This window comes from Pimephales promelas, chromosome 15, assembly GCF_988280905.1.
Source record: "Pimephales promelas chromosome 15, fPimPro1.hap1.1, whole genome shotgun sequence".
Taxonomy (NCBI): domain Eukaryota; kingdom Metazoa; phylum Chordata; class Actinopteri; order Cypriniformes; family Leuciscidae; genus Pimephales; species Pimephales promelas.
Window position 1 is genome coordinate 29,404,288 of NC_142783.1, and position 22,546 is coordinate 29,426,833.

The 22,546-nt window shown below is 38.3% G+C and overlaps 2 protein-coding genes and 1 long non-coding RNA gene across 3 annotated transcripts; all 3 read left to right on the forward strand.

Annotated features, from left to right (window-relative positions):
• Nucleotides 1–1,033: 1,033 nt before the first annotated feature.
• Nucleotides 1,034–4,404, forward strand: LOC148973584 (uncharacterized). Its single transcript, XR_016146712.1, has 3 exons — nt 1,034–1,288; nt 2,833–2,978; nt 3,640–4,404. It is a non-coding gene; the product is annotated as an uncharacterized LOC148973584 (long non-coding RNA).
• Nucleotides 4,405–5,609: 1,205 nt separating this feature from the next.
• nkx2-9 (NK2 homeobox 9) lies at nt 5,610–8,638 on the forward strand. Its single transcript, XM_039667331.2, has 2 exons — nt 5,610–7,085; nt 7,238–8,638. Exons 1-2 carry the CDS (start codon nt 6,935–6,937, stop codon nt 7,765–7,767), a joined length of 681 nt encoding a protein of 226 aa, XP_039523265.2. The 5' UTR covers nt 5,610–6,934; the 3' UTR covers nt 7,768–8,638.
• A 5,909-nt stretch (nt 8,639–14,547) lies between these two features.
• nkx2-1 (NK2 homeobox 1) lies at nt 14,548–18,825 on the forward strand. Its single transcript, XM_089120511.1, has 2 exons — nt 14,548–15,804; nt 16,228–18,825. Exons 1-2 carry the CDS (start codon nt 15,438–15,440, stop codon nt 16,899–16,901), a joined length of 1,041 nt encoding a protein of 346 aa, XP_088976637.1. The 5' UTR covers nt 14,548–15,437; the 3' UTR covers nt 16,902–18,825.
• The last annotated feature ends 3,721 nt before the right edge of the window (nt 18,826–22,546 follow it).

Sequence of the window (22,546 nt, forward strand, 5' to 3'; positions counted from 1 at the left end):
AAAACTGAAATTTGAAATGTCCATGCCTTACCACAGGGTTGTAGCCTAGAGTAGAACATCTCTGACCGTGCAACACGTCGCGTGTGTTTAGATTTACAGTAGAAGATCACAGAAGAGAAGACGCCATACAGTGTTTCCCAATCATGGTCCTTGAGCACCCCCAACAGGTAATTCGTTTTATAATAAACCCTAAAAAGTACACGTTGAAAATGATACGGGAAGATGCTCCCTTTATGAACAATGTGGATTTACTATTCAATTGTAACACAGATATAACTTTAGCATGTGCAGGATGATGATGCATCATCAGCCAATGTGTTGTTTTAAGAAGAAAAATCAAATAATTCGTAGTTGTTATAGAACCAAATGTAAAATTATTCAAAGATGCCATACCCCACTAGAGACACTGCGAGACACAAATGTGTCCCTGAGCAAGACACTTAACCCCTAGTTGCTCCAGAGGAAAAAAAAAATACCTCTAACATATTTTTGAGTCGCTTTGGATAAAAGCGTCAGCTAAATGAATTAATTACAAACTGCATTTTTTACAGTTCAATCTGGATTTTATATATATATATATATATATATATGTGTGTGTGTGTGTGTGTGTGTATATATATATATATTACATTAAAATAAGTTTTAATGAGGAGACACCTTTTTCGTCATTAGCAAATTAGAGCGCGTGTAAATAGCCTACAGTGTGTGTTTGCGCGCGCAAGTGCTATAACCTTTCCCATGTTTCATACCATTCCGATGAAGTTAAAAATTCTAAAAAAATAAATAAATAAATAAGTTAAAAATATCTGTAAAAAATGACAGAGCCTGAGTATGCACACGATTATTTAAAATATTCATAATAGGCTTAAATCTTAATGAAGCTGGTGAGGTGTAAATATGTTGTTCTAGATGTGAAAGGGGAGGAAAATGCTTCAGGTGTTCCATAAAAAAAAAAAAATCTGTATGATAGGCTACACCTGTAGCCTCTCTCTAATCTCCTGATATACTTAGATATAGCCTATATATGCTTATACTTTCTCTGTCCTTCCTCTTCGGGATGCAGAATGCTGATCGATTATATTTTTTGGAATATTAACTATATTTCAGCCCCAAGATCTGTAACAATCAAATTTTTAAAGCAAGTTTTGTTTGAGACTGTATCAAGGCCTATCTACACGAGACCGCTAACCCGTCAGTTGCTGGGTGGAATCACGGAAGTCGCACAGTGACTGGACTAAAAGCGTCGCATGGCGTCGTGTCACAGGTTGGACTACACATTGAATTTAAGGTTCGTGTTCTAAGTCAGCTTGTAATAAGATTCAATATTGTAGAACTTTAATTTAATCATTGTACACTGTACAGACTTTACATAACCTACAAAATTGTTTCTAAAATGAACAAAATGGCGTCCATTGTTTGTGTAGGGGAAACTGGGCAAACTCAAAGATTATAAAGGGTGATGTTAATTATACTATTTCTCTCCGTTTATTTGTTCAAAGTTGTCAAATCACATAAAAGCTGAACTGGTCACTGAAAAGTTGGAAGGTCCTTTAGTGGAAGGGACATGATCAATCTGAATTAGCATTTGATTGGACAAAAGACTGTAGTAAAAGACGTCAATATTTTTGGTCTGTTTTCACTCAAGCGCTAGAAAATACCCAAGCCATGATTGTTTTCTACTGTATAATTCTAGTTTAATAACGTTCAATGGCTAAACAATGCAGCATTTTCAAGCTGTTTTCATGTTGGAAGGACAAACTAATATGGAGCTATCCACCTGTATTTTGTAATTTACGACTAGAAGCTGCTGGCTTCCGACAAGCCTACAGTTCTTGGGTTGTACTTTTCCAGCTGAGGGTCTTCTTCCTGAAGAATCACGTGTAGGCCTACAAGCATTTCTCAAAGCCCCTGCACCTTGGACTTATGTCATGTTAGTTTACTCCTGGTTTGCCACTGTTGTAGTGCATGCCAAACAAAGATCCAAATGGATTTAGGTGGTCAAAAGAGGCTGAACATAGTTGAATGACTGCAAGGAAACAACCCTGCTTTGGCAGTCTTCAACCCCACATTACACAAGATCGTCCCCACAGACGTTTCTAACTATCGTCAGGGACCCATTCTTTCTCAGGTCAACCCGGATGGCATTGAACAAACTATGGCTTTTGCATCACGTTTGTTGTCTACCGCTGAGCGTAAATATGCCACTGTAGAAAAGGACGTGCTGGCATGGTTTAGAGGTGGCGTACATATCGGTGGGGCTGGAATTTCACTCAATATACAGATCATCCAACCCGATCTCACGGGAATTCGTACGAATTTTACGAGGTGGCTAATTCGTAACAATTCATACGACCTCAGTCGTACAAATTAGTACGATTTTTGCTAAATCGTACATATTTTACGAATTGGCCAATTCGTATGAATTCGTACGAATGACCTACCCCTGACCCCGCCCCTAAACATAACCGTCACGTGGGTTTAGACAAATCGTATGAATTCGCACGAGTGAGGTCGTACGAATTAGTACGAATTAGCCACTTTTTAATCACTCGTACGAATTCGTACGAATTGGTCGTGAGATAGGGTAGGATCATCAGGCACTGACAACCCTGCTTTGTGTAGAAAAGTGGTCTGGTTTATGCCCAGGCTTTTAAAATGCTCTTGCTGGTTATCTCTGGTCTCTTTTGACCTTACCTGCAGATAATTCTGTTGCTCCAGCTTCTGATGAGGAGTTTGTTGCTTTTCTGTCTGCTGCTGATGTTGATGCTGCATGTGCTTCTTATCATGCTATATCCAAACTTTGCACACATTTCTAATGGTCCTTCACCCAAGGGGCTGGACGTTGAGTTGCTGCCTTACTACTGCGACTGCAACTGTCTGTCAAGGACAACTTTGTCTTTCGGGACTCACGGCTGATTGCACCTGCTTCTCTTCGTTCTGCGCTGGTCTCCATAGTGCATGAAGGACATCAGGGAGAGGTAAGAACCAAAAAAACTCCATTGTGATGTCTTCTGGTGGCCAGGGATGGATGCTTAGGTTCATGATGCTGTCTGCCCCTACCACGTGTGTCAGCTCAACGACAAAACATGTTAAGACACGTTCTGCTCCACTCCAGCTGGTGTCACTGCCAGATGGACCATGGCAGAGAGTGGCTGTGGATATAGACACTGCTGCATCCCACTGAGTTTGCGATAACATTAATTGACTTACAGCAAATGGCCTGAGGTCTCTCTCACCCCAAGGCGTCACCTTGGACCATGCTTCAATATTTGACGTTTTAGGCGCCCTTTAGCGTCACTTACATGACGCGATCCTACGGCGTCATCTAACTGACGCTAAAGGAAAGCGTCTTTTAGAGTTAGGTTTAGGTGTGGGGTGGGGGTAGGGTACACGCGATCCTAGGGCTTCATCTAACTGACGCTAAAGGGCACCTAAAGCGTCAGATATTGAAGCATGTCCAAATGCTTCCCAAGGCGTCAGTTAGGTGACGCCTTGGGAGTGAGAATGGGCTGCTTATTCACACGGGTCACTACGGATTTTGTGGTTTCGTTTCTGTCACTAGTCTTTCACCACCATCGAAATCCATAGTTACAGATAGTGGTGTTCAGTTTACATTTGCTGCTTTCTCTGCTTTTCCAGGGAAGGAATATTTGGCAGCTAGTGTGTAGAGAGATTTAACCGTGTGCTTAAAAACACTGTCTAAATGACCATCCAGCAACATCAGCTATGGAAACCTGAGGTAACTGACTTCTGTAGGTATATGTGCCACTCCACATGCTGGAATTGGTACTTCACCGTTTCAGATCATCAACGGCAGGCTGTCTATTTTTCATCTGCTACTGTGCAACCAACCAACTGACATGACCGATTCGCCGAACGGTTACACTTTAAGACAAAAAGAAAAGTACACTGATGCTAAGTGGGGTGCTCATACTCCTTGTTTCCAGGAGGGGGATAAAGTATGGAGCCCCTTGTAAGGGACACAGAAAGTTTACTGATCCTCTCATGGTTACTGAAAGACTGGGGGTGGGTACACGAGTTCTTAGTGATGGAAAGACTTGGAATGCTTTACATCTCACTGCATTTCCATGTATGCCAACAACTCCAGCTGAGAACTCTGCTCACTACACAAGCGCTCACCACTAGACCTAAACGTTATGTTCGGAAACCTAGTTGGTTAAAGGACTGTCACTTAAACGGATGAAATATTCTGTTCTTAAAAAAGGAGGAAAATGTTGTGTTTACAAGTGAATATTGTTGACTCCTATTTTGAAAATTAATCTGTTGAAATTGTTTTAATAAAGAAGATGGGTGAAATTTGCTACTCCTTTTTTGTTTGCTTTATTGCCGTTTAATAACTCCTGACAAATACCAGACTTTCATCAGAGAAACAAACTTATTACGATTACGTGCCCAGATAAATTATTTCCAACAAATATTATATTAAAAAGAATTGTCAATTTTGATTTTGTGGTGACTAGCATGAGAAGGTTATTAGAATACATTTTTAAAATGTAAATTTTGATGTGACTTGAAAGTTCTCAATGTATGTATGTCTTATATCTTTAAATTCAATCTTAATCTTTCTTGTGTGTGTTTTTATGTTCTTTGGTTCATTTTTCCTTAGCAATGCTGGCCCGAAAATGTGAAGTGGGGTTATGAGTTTCAAATCGAGTTCACAGGTAGGCCTTCAGGTTTTATTGTTGAGCTTTTCAGTTTTAAAAGCTCTGTGTTGAAACTTGTGGTACTTGATTTTAGATGCATCTATAATATTGGAGATCATTTTTGAACTTGTAAGATTATCGTATTTTCTGTGTGTGCACGCGCACACGTTCACTCTTTTTGTTGTTTTACAATTTTTCAATACCATTATATCAAAGCAACCCGAGCAACAAACAACTGAAAATATTAGGATATGTTGACATCCACAGAAAAAAACAGTGTGTAAAGTGTTTTAACATAGAGTATAATGATTTTAAATAAGATCTGGTGAGAGTCTAATGTGTGTTTACCAATATATATATATGTAAATCCCATGAAACTATGTTTTTTAGGCTATTGTAAATATTAAAATGTTGTATTGGTTTATTGGTATTCGCGCGGAAATGTTTGTTTAGATTATTCTAGTTTGATAGTTTCCCGTTGTCTGACGCCTTGGGTTAGAGAAGTCAAACAACAAGGGTAAATATTTGACACTGAAGAGCTCTTGGGTGCTTGAGAGTGCACACTTTTCCTGAAGCATACTTCTATCCGTGGGTGTCTAATAGATTAAGGAGATACGAGAGGTCATTAGAAACTAAACTGTGTACCTACACGGGTCTTTATTGATTCTCTGAGAGCGTGCGCCTAAATTCAAAGAGCTTGGCAAATATTTTAATTTACTTTATACAGTTTAACAACATCCATAGAATGCAGCAAGTCGCAAACCGGAAAACGCTATTTAGAATTAATCCTGATACAACGAAAATAATCATTAGCCTGTATAAAAACTTTTTTTTATTTTAAAATATGAATCTCGTCCTTATTTTTTGACAATCGTAAAATTTAGGAAAATTATAAATTTATTTTTTAATTAAATTAGATTAATTCTAATTTTTAAAAGACTTTGATTAATCAGGAGACAGCTTGAAATTTGATGGAAACGAAAAGTCTTTTAGTTCCGTTTGGAAACGCATAAGTAATAATTCAGTTTAGACGTAAGCAGCAAGACGTGTAGCAGTAGATAGTTGCCCAGATCCCGTTCATCCCTATTCAAAACCATGACAACATGAAACAAGCTCGGATTTATTCGAGAAAGTTAAAGGACATTGTGCGGGGGCGTCAATCAGGCATTATTTCAGGACTGAACAAATGCAAAATCTTGACTGGAACAAATGCTTCCAACGGGTCTCGGACGCGGGGCTACATTTCCCTCTTTTGTTCCTGGTCGCTGGTTGGCATGTATTTGTGTTCCTTTTTTCGGCCGACCACCCAGGACGACTAGACGAGAACGGATACCCACTCTGTTTGGGAGGGTCTCTGCAGTCATCCAGAGCGCGCTCTCTCGGGAATCATCCGAACCCAGTGATGCCTCGCGCACTTACTGGTGAGGTGAAGGAGTAAGCAATAGTCCATATAACAACATATTACTTTTTTGTTCTTTTTTTTAGGCTACTGTGGTTATCTTGGATTTCTCCGAAGGAATAACCAGTGAAGTTAAATAATAAAAAAAATGATATAGGCTAATGAATACAATACATCATAATTGAACCCAACGTTGATGCATGAGTAGATGCAACTTAAACTTAAACAGTTAGGTTTTAATTTCATATCTCAAAAATATATTTGATGGACACAATTTTGTCCATGAGCCCACGGATGTATAAATTTCATAAAATACCATGAAATATCACCCTGCATTTAACCCGTAACCCGTGTTTGTGCAATAACACCTGCAATAAACGACATTACCCCAATAAACGAATTAGGAAAACCAACTCTAGACGCTAATGGATCACTTTGTATGCAAATATCCGATATGTTATTTGAGCGGGGGAAAGAAGGGAGGGCTCTTGTTGTCACTTGCCACCCAAGACGTGATTCAGCCTCAACAATTACCATTATCTGTTTCCCCACTTTTCACGAATTCGGACGAATCAGTAATGATGAAGAGTGTTACCCTCCATCATTGTGAAAGTAACGGGCTATTCTTTGCCGAGTTCACACCTACCATTACAGGGATTTAAGTACACGAGTCATTGAGGTACTTAGAACCCATAAGTAGGAGAGGACTGAAAGCAGCCAGCAAGTGCTGTTTATATAAACACCGCGACATCAGTGTACACATTGTCACTTGGATGCGCATCTTGAAAACGCACACATCACTTCAGCACTGCGACTGAGGATAGCTCTTCAACATCGAGAACCACCAATCCTGGAACTAACAGCGCTACAGATGGCTATTTCGAACAAGTTCAGTTTCACTGTGAGAAGTATTTTGGATTTGCCAGAAAACGACTCCGAAAGCATCGCGCACCATTCTCCAGAGGACACGTTTTCCGTCTCACCTTACTCGTCTTGGACTGAGAACGACAGAGGACATATATGTAAGTTGAAAAGAAAATGATTCAAACTTCCATCCTTTTTTTCATGTCCTATTAATTAGGGTTAGTTATACGTGTTTGGTTACTGTAAAGTGAATAGCCCTACTCATGTTTCCCCTCCCAGAGATAGCCTAATCGTTTTTGTTTTTCTTTAGCATCAGACGAGAGCAACCTTGAGGCTTCACCAGACTCCACGGGCCAAGATGTGCTTTCAGTGGATACAGAGCATGAAAAGAGGAAGAAGCGACGCGTGTTATTCTCCAAGGCTCAGACTTATGAACTGGAGAGACGCTTTCGTCAGCAGCGGTACCTGTCGGCTCCGGAACGAGAGCAGCTCGCGCACCTGCTACGTCTCACACCCACGCAGGTCAAAATCTGGTTCCAAAACCACAGATACAAAATGAAGAGAGCGCGGATAGAGTGCGCTCAGGACCTCAATCAGCCTCCGGTTTTGCGCAGGGTCGTGGTGCCCATTTTGGTCCGAGATGGCAAACCGTATCAGAACTGCTCCATCGATGCAGAAAAAGGAAGATGCATCGTTCCACCAACAGTACCATCCTCCTCATCCTTCAGCGTTCAAGGTTTCCAGTCTTTACAGCAGCAGACGACGCCCTTTGCGCTTTTCCCCACATACCAGCACTTTACCAACACAGCGGCCTCCCGTCACCACTTTTGTGTTTGGTGAGACTGACTACACGAACTATTTCGAGACTTACCCCACAGGACAGCGCATGGATTCAAGTTCTTTCAAGTTGTTTTTAATTACATAAAGTCTTTGGTCTATTAAAGTAGAAACTTTCAGCTTTGATTTGAAATGAATAAATAAATGCTGTTTGCACATATTATGTGATCTATTTAGTTTTGGTTCGGGCAGTTGCGTTTTGCTAATTGTTTGTGTATTAATGTGGATAATTGCTTAGATAGTGTGTATGTTTGATCAGTTTGTATTTGTTTTAAACCAAACGTTTATATATCAGTGAGAAAAAAATATATGTTTTATACAGTGAACAGATTTGGATGAAATATAGCATCATCCTAAAATGTGACACGTTTTCGTTCTTTATTCTTCTATGTATTACAAAAAACCTGAGAATAATAATAATAAAGAAAAAACATTTTTAGCAGTGTATAGCCTATGCTACTTCTGTTTCAATTTTCCATACAAATTGTGTTTATGTATACAGATCGTATTAAATGTTCTTTTAGCATGAAATCACTCCTTTTAATCATTAAGATATAAAATATATAAAATATATTCCCCCTTTATTGTTTGTCAATTGTTTAGTATAATTCGTTCACCTTTCTGTTAATCCCCGCGATTGTTAGACAGTGTTTGTATAAAAGATCTCAGATTGAACTGAAAAGAGTAGCCTACCAGAATTAGCGCACAGCAAGAGGTGCGTGCTTTTGTAATGTTAAGACGTCCACTTTCACCCAACAGAGCAAATAACCAGCCTAAAGAAATAACTCTTATTTAAGACTCAACAGTGGCCTAAACACTGAGGAAGAAATGTAAGATGCATCAAAATTTTCATTTATGGGTTATTTGCGCATTTATTTAGGCATATACCGCATTTTTATTTGATTTAAGCGTGACTAAATTATAAAATCGAAGTTCTTAAAACTTCGAATTTAGAACTTAGAACCTCCCCGAAAAAAAGAACAGCAGCGGTTTGTGACACATTGCAATGAGACCGTATTTTAAAAGAGGGTGATCATTGTTGTAAGTAACTTTAATGAAAGAGGCGTGCTTTCTCAATCCCGAGCTTGTCCCAATTAATTCAGCGACGTTAGTATCATCCTTGTCACCTGGTCTTTTGTCCCCTCTCTCAGGCCACCTTGTTCTACATATGGAGGGGACTGACCGCGGCGCTCTCTTCGCTACATCTTCCCTAAAACACTTTTTTGTGTCGTCCTCTGAAAGGACCATTGTGTGGCTTCCAAAGGGACCTAGACAAAATCCGCAGTGTCTCAATTCTCGTGATGTTTAATCAGTCCCGGGTGACAAATTTATGGGCTTTAACAAGACAATGGAGTTTTAAAAGTCGTTGGGTTTGGGGAGTGACAAAGACAGGATTTTAGAGGTCTTCCCTGGTTTATGGCGAGACGTGGCCACAACAACTTGGTAGTAACATAGCCTATAGTAAAACTCTACAATAACTCATATGAAGTTGTGTTTTTTTCTCTTATAGGGCCACCTTAAATAAATTGCGTGATTTGAGTAAATTTTTACCTTTACTCTAACTTAATGCACTAAAAGAAATTAAAGTCATATACAAAAGAGACATTGAAAGGCCTGTACCAAAAACTGATTCATTGAGCAGACCAGATAAAAATGTTAAAATGTCCCCTTTCATCTGAATATAAATATTTGTGAGTTTTTGTCAGTCAAAGCAGATTTTCTCTGGACATTTCATCTATGACACTGTATTATGTTGCATATCAAAAGTTTTGTGTAGACTATTTTGTTAATAAGACAATTGTGGACACTTTAATGTTTTTAGATTTGTGGAGTAAAAGTTATTTTTTATTTTAAGTTAAAAGATCAAATTAGACCCTTGGGGTAAGATGATATAGCACAGAAGGCCCCAAGTGGTACGCTGTTACGTTAATAGTTTTAAATTTGATTGTAATTTTAAAAAATTGCAATAAACATTATTGTAATTAAAGGGGAAAGTATTTAGCATTAATTAGGCTATATATGTAGATTTCAGACATCTTTACTTGCATTAAACGCTATAGTTTAGAAATCAATCATTAAATCATATTGTTGCTATTATATCTTTAAATAAAATATGGGCAATTATAACTGAATAAACGGAGTAATTTTACCTTTCTGATCAATCTCTTTCACTGGGGTCCTACTTTCTGTGGTTATTCAATTATTCAAATAATCAAAATTCATTCAATTTTAAATAGAGTAGTTGATTTAGTAGGCTATTTTACATTAATGACACTTTAAAAAGACTCTTTGAATTAATGTTACAATTCTCAATATATTGCTAATTTTGCAAATGTTCCTGTTTACTTCCTATAACAAATTGCTTTCTAAATCTAAATAAGCCTTAAAAGTAAATGCACATTGTTCCCATCTTATATGTAATTCCAAATGCGTTTTTATTCCTCCAGTTAGTCTATTATACTTCACTTTTTTAATAACTATAAAGTGAAACAAGGAAGGGAAAGCGTGACATCATATGTCACATGATGTGTTGGCTGCCTGGCTGTGCGCAGTGCCACTCTGCCACCTTGAGGTTCACAGCTTCCGGTGGGCCTGATCAGGTGTGCGATGATTTAACTTTTTTTATTTTTAAAATGTATAATGTTGCTGTTTGACCATAAACAACATCTGAAAAGTCACAACCCTCAAAGTTCAAAGCAAAGGAAGATCTTTTCTTTTAAAGAAATTGCTCATGGCTGGTAGTAGGGACTACACAGACATTAGGCTTGTTTGAGATGAGCAAATTCTGCGCAGAATCGATCACCGGTGATCAGCGCGAGATGCATGCCGGTTAGAAATGTGTCCGAGAACGGTCCGCCTGGCTCTGATGTCATGCCGACGTATGTCAAAAAACTCTCGCGAGCGCAAGGCGGAAGGGTCGGATTCTGCAGTCGCGCGCAGTTGCTCTCCACCGACTGCGCTGATCAAAAGCATGATGGGAAACGACTTACTGACGACACAGCTTAATGCTCATTGGTTTAAACAACAGTGATGAAGCTAAATTCTCCAAATCAAGGCCATATTTTATTTATTTATTTATTTATTTATTTATTTATTTATTTATTTATTTATTTATTTATTTATTTATTTTCAAATTGAAACTGATATATATTGTGGATCTCTTAAACGGGTTAAAAATAAGAATGCTATAGTCAGTAACTCAAATAGGCCTATAGGCCTACTCTAAAATGTTCAAGTGAAAAATAGCTCTCATTTTATAGATGATGAAGTTTGTAAGTCTGTCTAAGCTTATTTTGATTTATTTATTTATTTTATTATTAATTTTATTCTGATGTTTATTTATTTGTCACTGTATAATAGGCCTATTTGTTTCACGAATTGTGGTGCTTGTAGGTAGGCTAGTTTGTAACTTGCATTCTAATAAAAAAGTAAAATAAATCAAAATACAAATAAAAGAACAACAGATGAATTGTTCTCTTTTAAAATGTTTGATTTTAAAACTGATATCATGTTTTATGTGTATAGGCTACATATGGGTGAATAAACTCTCTGACAGTGCCATATGGGTTATATTTCATTTTTGTTAAAACAATAGGCTATATAAAAACACGTCTGTATTAAAGAAAAAAAAAGATTGATAAACACATATTTGGAATGTAATTAAATAACAAGTAGCCTACTTTGGGTGTCTTGTTCATTATATTTATTTTTATATAAAAGCAATAGAACTTAAATCACATCCAGTTTTATTAGCAACACGTGCACGAGCGTGAATCCCGTTAATCCCGCGATATCCGCCTTTGATCTCACAGGTGTCTGATTCACTGCGAGAACCGAGATCTGTCCGGCTTTATTGCGCTTTTTTCACTCCTCCCCTCACTGCAGCCGCCTACTCTCGACTACATTGCAGGCGAGGCGAGGCGCATCTCAAACAAGCCTATTCCTCCCGGGTTCGTGACATCTATGAGTGACATCACCATCCCTAAAATGTACACATAAGCTATATACATTTATCAACTAACCATTCAGAACTGTCATGTTGCATACATGTTGTTGTCATTTCTTCTTTAATATCTTGACTCCGATTTGAACATAGCGAACTGTAAAAGGCTAAAAGTTTTTGAAATTTTCAGTGCATGTCTGTGTGAGGTGTAAAGGACACAATCTGTTGAAGCCATAGACAGTCAAAGGATTGAAGCCCGCTGGGAGCAGCAGCTCATTTGCATTTAAAGGGACAGAAACAAAATCAGTGCATTTTTGCTCACCCTCAAAAAGTGACAATTTTAACATTCTATTTAAAGTATCTGTGGGGTATTTGGACCTAACACTCCATACACACTCTGGGGACATCAAATACTTATTTCATATCTAGTGAAAAGGGCATTATAACACCCCCCTTTATTTTTTTGCTTAATGATTTATAAAGTTCACATGGAACTATAGCTTGACCTGCGGATGCTTCTATCCGCAGGTCGAGCTAGTTCAGACCACTGAACGATGCTGTTTTCCAATGTTCGTTGGAACTCTGGTTTCGGGAAACACCGACTTGTTGAAGTAGTTGAAAATTGGCTAAAGATGCTTTCGGGAAAAGCACCCCTGATTTGGCTCAGAATAGAAGGAAACCAATGTTCTCACACACCTCTCCCCTTGAGTGCTCTCTGTACAAACTACATGGCTATTACTCTCCACTAGATGTCACAATAGCATCGTGGAGTCTAAAGTGTGCGTACTCTGCTCTGCTGTCAATATTTACTGCACCCGATGAGCGTCAACAACACTCCCGTCCCACCGTAAACAACCCTTCAATAAAACACATTAGGAGAAATAAGTCAAATATATAATATAATATATAGGCCTAGGCCTATAGTCCAAATATAATGTAATATAATATAATATAATATAATTAATATAATTAATATAATATAATATAAAACGCATTTGACCATGTTTTCATCTTATAACGTAAGCCACCCAGGTAGCGCGGAACAAAACTCCGCGAAAAAAAAATGTTAAAAACAACACAAATCGTACCAGTAATTGCCGTTAATTGACCATGATAGCCGTACTCCAGTAGAGAGCAGCGAGCCTGATTAAGATAATTAAGAGAGCCTTTTGTAAACTGGATCAAGTAGGCCGAACACCTTGAAAGCAACGTTGGACGCTGCATAGTTTTTACACTAATTGTTATAATTGCACGCGCGATTATCATCTCTGGTGCACAAACTACGCCCACCTGTGCTAACTTCAAACTACAGAGATGCACAGTTGTCTGCTTGTTTAAAGGGGTTCACGTATTTCATTTCACTGAAATGACAAGCTAACTAACACGATCGTTTCCACTAAGCTTGAGCACTGCCCAAAGATGTGAACGCTCGCTGGATATTATGCAAACATTTGTAAGGTTGAAACGAACTAAAGTGTTTCTCATAATCCTGTAAAAAGTTACGAACGTGTTGTTGGCATTATATTAACTATTAGACTTACTTTGCACATTGGATTGGCTTTATACTTTCTTGCCATTTGAAAACATTCATGCTGTGACCAGCAGAAGACGCTGTATTCCCTCGTGTTAAATGTTTGGTCTTCTTATTATTTTGGCGTAGAGCAATTTGACAGATTTATTAGGGATTTGCTATTAGGTAGGCTAGGCCTATAAGTATGGTATGACCAATGTGTGTTATTGATACTCTTCAGGACAGCTCGTTATTTCAGAATGGAAAACCTGAAGTGTCCCACAAGATCGCAAAGAAACAAAGAGATAGAAATACATAGCAAAAAAAAAGCCATTTTCGAAAATTATAGCATTTGAATTCAGGTTGAAAGCATAAAAGCAAAATAGTGCACATTTGTATTTCCTGCTTTAACAAAGGGATTTTATACTCGGAGTTATTTAATCAGACTCCGACTGAATTTTTTGTGCTCTATAGCATCCAGAAAATTGATAGCATTATATCTTTAAAAAAATAAAAACACAGTTGTTTATTTAACCACAACTCTATATTTAATCACAAACAGAGTCTCTGTTATTCCTAATTGCTGAAACCATAAGATAATTTTTTTTCCATCTAAATCAGTTTTTTTTAAACCTGCCGATTTTGTTTAGAAGCGTGCAGCGCTTATACTCTCGATGAACGCAGGTCTTGAAAAAAAAAACGAAAGTTTAAACCAAATATCTAAGTCTACAATATGAGAATCTTACCCACTCACTTCCCATTTATCTACGTTTTGTTTAACCAAAAGACAAGAACTCTTGGTGTCCCAAAATGTTTGTTTCTCTATTGACATTTTTCATTTTGATACGATGGGTGTCATTATTGTCTAAATGCACGACAGATCCACATATATATTGCGATATTAGGAGGACGAAAATAATTTGAAAACATGTAGGTTAATAGCATCCTATTATTAGTTGTAATGTGAGACATTAGGAAAAGATTAAAAAGATTATAAAGATAAAAAGATTAGCATAAAACAACGCGTTGTTTTGAAAATAGCAACCAATTAAATTTGTATAGGCTATTTGTTAAAATAAAAATATGATGAAATAGCTAATAATAATAATAACAATAAAGAATATAAAAAATGAAAATAGTCTGCTTAATTTGTTAATTTGTCTTAATTTGTCTGCTTAGTCTGCTAAATTAATTTAGTCGATTTTGTAAAGTCTACTGTCCAATCCTAAAATTTTCTGTAAAATATTTTTTCTGTCCAGCTATTGGAAGAACTATAGGGCGTCGCGGCGCACTAGTAAGTTATGCATTATTGAACTTACACGGAGTTACTTCAGGACTTCGTCAGGTTATTTCAGCGTCGTTAAATTTACCTGAGTGCCTCTCCTCCTCCCGAGTTCATTTTCTTCAGTACCGCGTGTCTGAGCCGAGTGCATGGATGGAAATTTGGACGACACGCTGCCTATGTCCAACAAAATCAAACGGAAACGGGCTTAATCGTTTACTTGGCCTCTTAACACGCGCATATGTATTTATTTATTTGTCAGTCAGTGTTCCTGAGTCGTCGCAAGGGCCCTTTGCACGTTTGAGTATGATGGAGCATAATACAAACACGCCTGCAATCACCAGAAGCCTCTTGTGGCCATTAAAAGTCAGTAGTTCAACTCAAGTTTTTTTTTTTTTTTTCAGAAACTGAGTGGTTCTCAAAGTCTGAAGTCCGCATATGCTCTCACATCAAGGGGCCCCTTATAAACATCACTCCAACTGTCAATATTTCATCCTTTGCTGTGTTCCTTGTCGTTCTTGCGAGCACCACCGCGAAATAAACAGCCTCGCGCGGAAAGTGAACTATGGACGAATTAAATTTACGCACAGGTGTTGTTACGTGCGCAAATGTTTTCGGGGTTGGGGGATGGCATGGGTAGCTCAAGACCGCGTAATAGAAATTGTGCGTGGGTGCACAGATGATAGCGCTGCTTTGTATTGTTGCCCTGGCTGCTGATGCCCCGCCTCTGATGGAAGCCTTAAACCTGGCACCAAGCTAAAACAAACGAAAGTCAGCTTCGAGCTCCCACTCAAACCAATTAAGGCGGACTCCAGTGCACACTCATACGTTTCCATCCTGCTGCAGCGACGGTGAAACAACAGGAACAGAGGAGCTGGCCAAAAAAAAGAAGGAGAGATTGCCTTGCCTTCTAATTTCTCCCTTTCCAACACAGAACAATGTCGATGAGCCCTAAGCATACGACTCCTTTTTCTGTATCCGATATCTTAAGTCCTCTTGAAGAGAGCTACAAAAAAGTGAGTATGGAGGGGAACAACTTGGGGGCTCCACTTGCATCGTACAGACAACCCCAAGTCACGCAAGCGGCGATGCAGCAGCACCACATGGGCCACAATGGAACAGTACCCGCTGCCTACCACATGACTGCAGCTGGAGTTTCCCAGCTGTCACACTCAGCCATGGGGGGCTACTGTAACGGGAATTTGGGCAACATGAGCGACCTTCCGGCCTATCAAGACGGGATGAGAGGCAGCACGACGGCCACCAGCTGGTACGGGACGAATCCGGACCCACGCTTCTCCACAAGTACGTGAGACTGAGTTGTATTTGCAAGAACTGTTTTTTTTTTTTTTATAAATGAAATCATTTAAAATATACTGAGTGTATACGTGTCAACTATGAAATGTACAATTTTGAATTTGGTTGTTGTTGTTTAGTTAACTTTACAGTGTGAAAATTGGGATTTAGTATTAAGGGGGAAAATGTGCCAGGTGCTTTATCTAAACCCAAACAAACTGTATCAATTTACAGACTCTTAACCGCATGTCCAAAGCTGGGAACAGATGCGATTGCGTAATAGTGCACAATCGCAATATTTGCTCTTACTACTGTGCTGTTATAATTATTTTTTTTGTTTGGTCATTATTAGTGGGAATTATTGTAGCTGTTTGCTGTTAAATTGCAAAGCTAAATCAGACTGTTCGGGGGTTTTGTTTTTTGTTGTTGCAGTCTCTCGTTTCATGGGTTCCTCGTCTGGTATGAATATGGGCAGCATGGGCACTCTGAGTTCTTTGGCGGATGTTGGTAAAAGCATGGGTCCGCTGACCAGCACACCTCGCCGGAAGAGACGGGTACTCTTCTCCCAGGCGCAGGTGTACGAGCTCGAGCGACGGTTCAAGCAGCAGAAGTACCTCTCCGCGCCGGAAAGAGAACATCTAGCCAGCATGATTCACTTGACTCCGACTCAAGTTAAAATTTGGTTTCAAAACCACCGATATAAAATGAAAAGGCAGGCCAAGGACAAAGTGTCCCAGCAGCAAATGCAACAAGACAATGGCTCCTGTCAGCAGCAGCAACAGTCTCCACGGCGGGTGGCCGTGCCAGTGTTGGTGAAAGACGGGAAGCCATGCCAAGGCAGCAGCCACACACCCAACACCGGTGTACAGAACCACCATCACCAGGGGGGAAACGTCATGATTATGTCCAATAACAGTTCTTCAATGGGCCAGCATCAAAGTCAGCAGGTAGGCAGCGCCGGCCAGTCCCCAGATCTGGGTCAACATGCTGCCAGCCCTCCATCTCTCCAAACCCAGGTATCCGGCCTGTCACACCTGAACTCTTCTGGTTCCGAGTATGGAGCGGCCTTGCCCTGCTCTGCTCTGCTTTATGGTAGGACGTGGTGACACCGGAACAGACAATGACAAAAACAAAATGACAGGTGGATGCAGATGGTCTGTACACTCTGCTAAAAAAAAAAGACCATGCGAACAGTGGTTGCGCTCTGAAATCCTTGTCTCCTTTCTGGAGGGAGAAGTGACAAGGCTGCAAGCGACACGAGGATTGCCAAATGCCAAAAGGTATCAAATCTTTTATTGTGAGGATGAGCGCCAAAACACCATTAAGAAGATGGAATTATTTATATATACACTAGATTTTAAACGGAGACTGGTTGAAAAGCTAAAATCACAAATATACTGTCATCCTGTTGGATTTTAAAAATGAAGACGTACCCCTCACATTTAGACTGCTAAATACCTTTCATGATTTCTTATAGATTTCACTGTAAAACGTAGCTTGTATATTTCTGTAAAAGGTTTGGACTGATTACATAGTTTTTAGCGATATGTATATTGTACAAAATTTTTATCGATATTAAGGGTCACATGTTTTTTCAGTTCCATTGTTATTTGTACGTTTAATTTTCTTGTAACTTATATAGATATTTGACTTAAACGCAGTCATACAATCATATTAATAAATTATGACAATAATAACAGTAGCCTAACAATACGTTTATTCTAGATTTGGGTGTAAGAATCTTTCACTCGGCGGTGCTAAAAGTGGGGCCTGACTAAATGAACAGTTTTCTCCAAGATGAATAAAATTAAAACTAGTTTAAACGTCAAGAGACTTCCACACAATTAGCCTTACATTTAAAGGCTACGTGCTTTTGATGCAGTCGCACATTGTTCGCAATCGTCAATTTCTACTGTTTGTAATGGATATTCCTTCAGGATTGTGGAGCTGGAAAGTCCTCCTTTAAAGTGTTCATTCTGCAAATAGTTTTCTAGTTTTCTGTGTAGTTTTCTTCAACACTCATGAAGTCACACCACAGACATTAGTAGCCTAAATATGTCGGAAGTTAATTAAATGCTGACTTTGTGCCGTGTTTTTAACATTTTAATACCTTTGAGAAACCCGGAATACATTTACGTGCAAAACGACGCAAAGCAATAATTGGCCTAAATATTTTAAAATGCTAAGGCTATAAAACTTACACATTTTTTATACCAATTGGATTAATAATGGTGAAAGTCCTTTTAACAAACTCGATCCTACGTTAATTGTATTTAGTGAATGACCTATTAAATGAGTTGTAGCCTATGCCTTTGATAAGTAAACGAAGTTTCTGTGGAGATTTCTTTTTGTAACTCTTTGTCGTATAAAGAATGAGTCAGAGCAGGTGAGGTCTCACTCCTTGAGAGAAACTCACATCAAACAAACGCTCCTAAAAGCTAACCTATCAATCACATCGCTGTGCAAACTGCAAAATTCTCCTAAACAACTTTGCAAGACGAAATAAACACACTTATCAGAGCGCCGTCCATCAATACCGTGTTTGTGAAGATCAAAATCTAATGGCCCGTGTTTACCACCGATAAAGACCGTACACATCAGAGGCTGAGGTAAGACTGACTGATTTTGAAAGTGTGTGCCGTGTGTATCTCTGTGAGAGATGTAGCCTAGTTCACACAAGAAAATAATTGAATTAAATTTGATATTTATACTTGACATTTCTTTCGCACGTTTTGACCAAATAAAAATTAATTCACATAAATTGTCCACGTATAGGATTCGGTTGTGTATTGACATACAAAGGCCATTAAATATTAATTCTTTCTTTCTTTCTTTCTTTCTTTCTTTCTTTCTTTCTTTCTTTCTTTCTTTCTTTCTTTCTTTCTTTCTTTCTTTCTTTCTTTCTTTCTTTCTTTCTTTCTTTCTTTCTTTCTTTCTTTCTTTTACTTCCTCTTCAATAATATCCGATAATTACATTCAATAATATAATTATTTATAAACGTGATCACTTTCGAGAACATTTTGGACTTCTGTGATTTTAAGAACCCCCCCCCCCCCCCCCCCTAAAAAAAAACCCCTAAACAATTGTTAATATTGTCGCCTTTATGAAACAAGTACACAATTCTCTTACACTTATAATTGTACAAAATATATTTGTTAAATTGATCTAAATATTTCCAGGAGAAGAATATCCTTACCGTTTTGAGGGAATCGTTTTAATTGACAAACTAGAGCTGAAGAACATTGATTGGTCTTTTAGTGTTTTATAACCCTCTGATATTTGTGAAAATCTTGTAATAAACGATCTACTGATTACCCTGATATTTTATAGGCTATTACAAACCAACAGCGATAGTCAAGTAGCAAGTCAAGTCACCTTTATTTCTATTATCCTACCGCTTTTTACAATACAGATGGTTTCAAAGTTGCTGTATTAATGCAAAGCAAAAGTTGTACAATAGGCCGGTGAGGCCCTTGTTGCCGTTCACGCCCGGGTTTTATATCTTTTATTCGCAAATAAAACCCTCTGCATGTAGTAAACCTTCAACTGATGAAGGTATTTATGTGAAGCTCTCGCGCCAGTAAGCGGGCAGTGGGGCGCGAGCGTTTTAATGACTCACTGATTGTAATGGCGCTCTTCTTTTCTGTGAAGGGTCGTTAAATCAACAGATCATTTTGTCGATTATGTCCGAAATTATACTTTCGAAGGCCTACAGATGCTCCTTTTACTTGCACTGATACTCAATTAGGCTATATGTAACCTCCACCTAAAACTTAAAGCAATGTGTTTGAGTCTGAGTATTATAATTTTTTTTTTTTGCGATCTAAAAAACCCCCCCAAAATGTGTACCCTACTTTCCAGTCATTAGAGTACACGTGTTTAAGAATTGCAATATTCGTTTGTCAGTTTCTCATGACAAGATATAAGGTCAAATGTATAGTTAATTTGGGTTTACAAGGAGCGAAATAAAATATTAAAAGTATAGGGCTTTATTAAAACAATATTAGCCTACATTTGAGGATGTCTGCTATCTAAACCACGTAGGCTACTTTCTTCGCAACCCTGCATACATTGATAAACCAAATACATAAAATAAACGTTCATGTTATAGACAAGTAAGATTTTCTCTTTTATCCGTTGTGCAAATTCAATCATTTTCCACAGCAATCTATAGCAGCGCCGAAAGAGTCTATCAGGTTTTTCGGGGATTCGTTTTGTTAGAGCTCATCTGAAAGACTCCAGATTACATTAACATGTCTGAGGCTCGGTGTGTGGTCTTTATGTGGAGCTTGTAGCTGTTGAAAATGACTTGTTGGAAGCGTGTATGCTCTCATCACTCTCACTCAACACACGTTGCACAACTGCGGACTGTCCTCGAGGCTTTGGGTGCAAAGGTCCCAGTCACCTCTCTACAATTACTCCCCAATCTCAATGCAATCAGGGTTTCCGAGGTCCGTTCCTTGGTTTATTCAAACCTGTAGTTTGGGGAAGTGATTGATTTACACTATACATTTATAGCACAAACGTTGTGCTCATCTCGACAAAAATAACCATTCACATTTGGCATTAATCGTGTATCTAAGACTTTGAGTTTGAACATAAATAAAACTGGATTTTTAAGAGCATTGTCCTACAGAGAGTTAAAGCACAGCGCAAATAAACGTCAGATACGTGTCAAATACGACAAACAGCCTGACAGTTTAACTAAAATGACCACCTTTTATTTACTGACTTTAAATATATCCAATCTACACAAAACAAACTTGGTTTGGCCACACCTTCGAAAAGTAAGGTTATGCAATGATTTGCCACAGTGTATCTTTAGATTGCATTATGTAATTTGCTGTGGAGCTGTCCGGGGTGCTGAAGTTTCTTTGGCCATCACTGCCTATATTTAATAATAACTTCATTTATTTTAAAAAACACTTATTTGTTCAAGTATTTCAAATATAGGCTATAACTTAAAAGCACAAACGTAGTTTTAAATTAAATTATTAACTGGAAAATTGACAGTCCGCAAAGTGTGGCGAGAGCGGTCCAGATACGGTTATATTTCAACATGACTCAAACTCTAGGCTATTCTTGAAACACCACAACCATCATGTGCGTGGAATGAGAAAGCAACTACTACAAACGAACTACCAAGAGATAGGTTTGACAGACTTAAAACTTACATCAAATTTTCTACTAACCAGCCCATGCGTATGTGCACGTAAAAACTCACTTTAGCGTATAAATTGCACGATAAACACACTGCTTGCTATATTAGAGTGATCGGGTTGCTGGATCAGTTATGGCGCAAAAAGGCAAATCTGTTTTTGTCGGTATAGGCCTACTTCTGCACTTGATTACTTGAATTTTTACAACGAGAGAACAAGAATGAAGTAGATTATAAAGGACAGAGACATTTTCTTCAAATTTAATCTAAACACATTTTAAATGGGGGTTGTAAAAGCAAAGAAAAAGACTGGTTTTCGCCTACAGCTTCCAACTCTTTCTTAGACCAGCTTCAGTATGTACATGACAAATGGCACAATTACACATTAACTGCAATCACCTCCTTTAGTAAATCTTATTGTCAGCTAGTAGCAAAAATATATTTAATTGTCCAGTATTTATCTGCTTCTTGAGGCCATTGTACTGCGCACGCAGACGAGGGTCATTTGCAAGAAGAAATACTTAGCATGCAGCGCGGAACACAAGATGCAGCAATACTTGACCTTTCAGTGTAATTGAGGCACCAGTGAAATGCAGCGCATTCAGCCTTATGTGAATGCAGTCTTTCTCATCCATTGAACAAAAACTGCATTTTCATACCTTCTCGTTTCTTTACTGTTTTATTATTTTGCTTCTCATCAAAGAAAATTACTCTTTTAATGGCAGTGTCTTTTAGAATACCAAATGGTCAAATTTACTATGAGGAACATTATCATAAACTACTGAAACGTTCTGAAAAGAAAATACCTCATTTCTTCTTGGATGTAAGTAAAGATTAAATCGATTTTCACGCATGTTTTGAAACAATGAATCAGCCGGGCCATGGTCATTTGATTTATTTTTCATGTGTAACAGATTCTTGAGGACAGCCCTCATACTGGATTGGGCAGTCGTATAAGACGGGGGAATATGCCCCCCTTAAAACAATGTGCATTTACTTTGATTTAATTGCAACAAGAAGTATAGCATGCGCAGGACGATGATGCACAAATGATGATGATGCTCGATGTTGTGTGGTTAAAGCAAATAAATAGAAACATTTCCTAAATGTTTTAATTGAATAACCGATAACAAACTAAAATCACAGTAAAAGAGATTGATCTGAAAGGTAAATGACCTATTTTCAGGCATTTCATTATTTAAGGCTAATTGTATTTTAATTAAAGATATACTAGCAACACTAATTAAATTGAATGATTTCACTCAGTAGTCTAGGCTGTTTTAATAAAAAGTAATGATGTCATCTAATTCATGAAATTACTGAATAATAACCAATGAATCACAATAATTCAATAAAAAACAACATGCCACTTTGGGTCTTCTGTGCAAATTCTGTGGGCCTTCACTGTGCTTCACTTCAAAATATAATATAATTTTTACTCCACAAATCAGACCACAGGTTGCACATGCAAGGAGAGAAGACACGTCCTCCTAAATAATAAGCATGTTCTGAAATGCGCTGGTCATGACTCAATAATGAAACAGTGAGCAGACAAGAGGCGTTCTCGCAGTCTTGTACTGTACCAGCGGGAG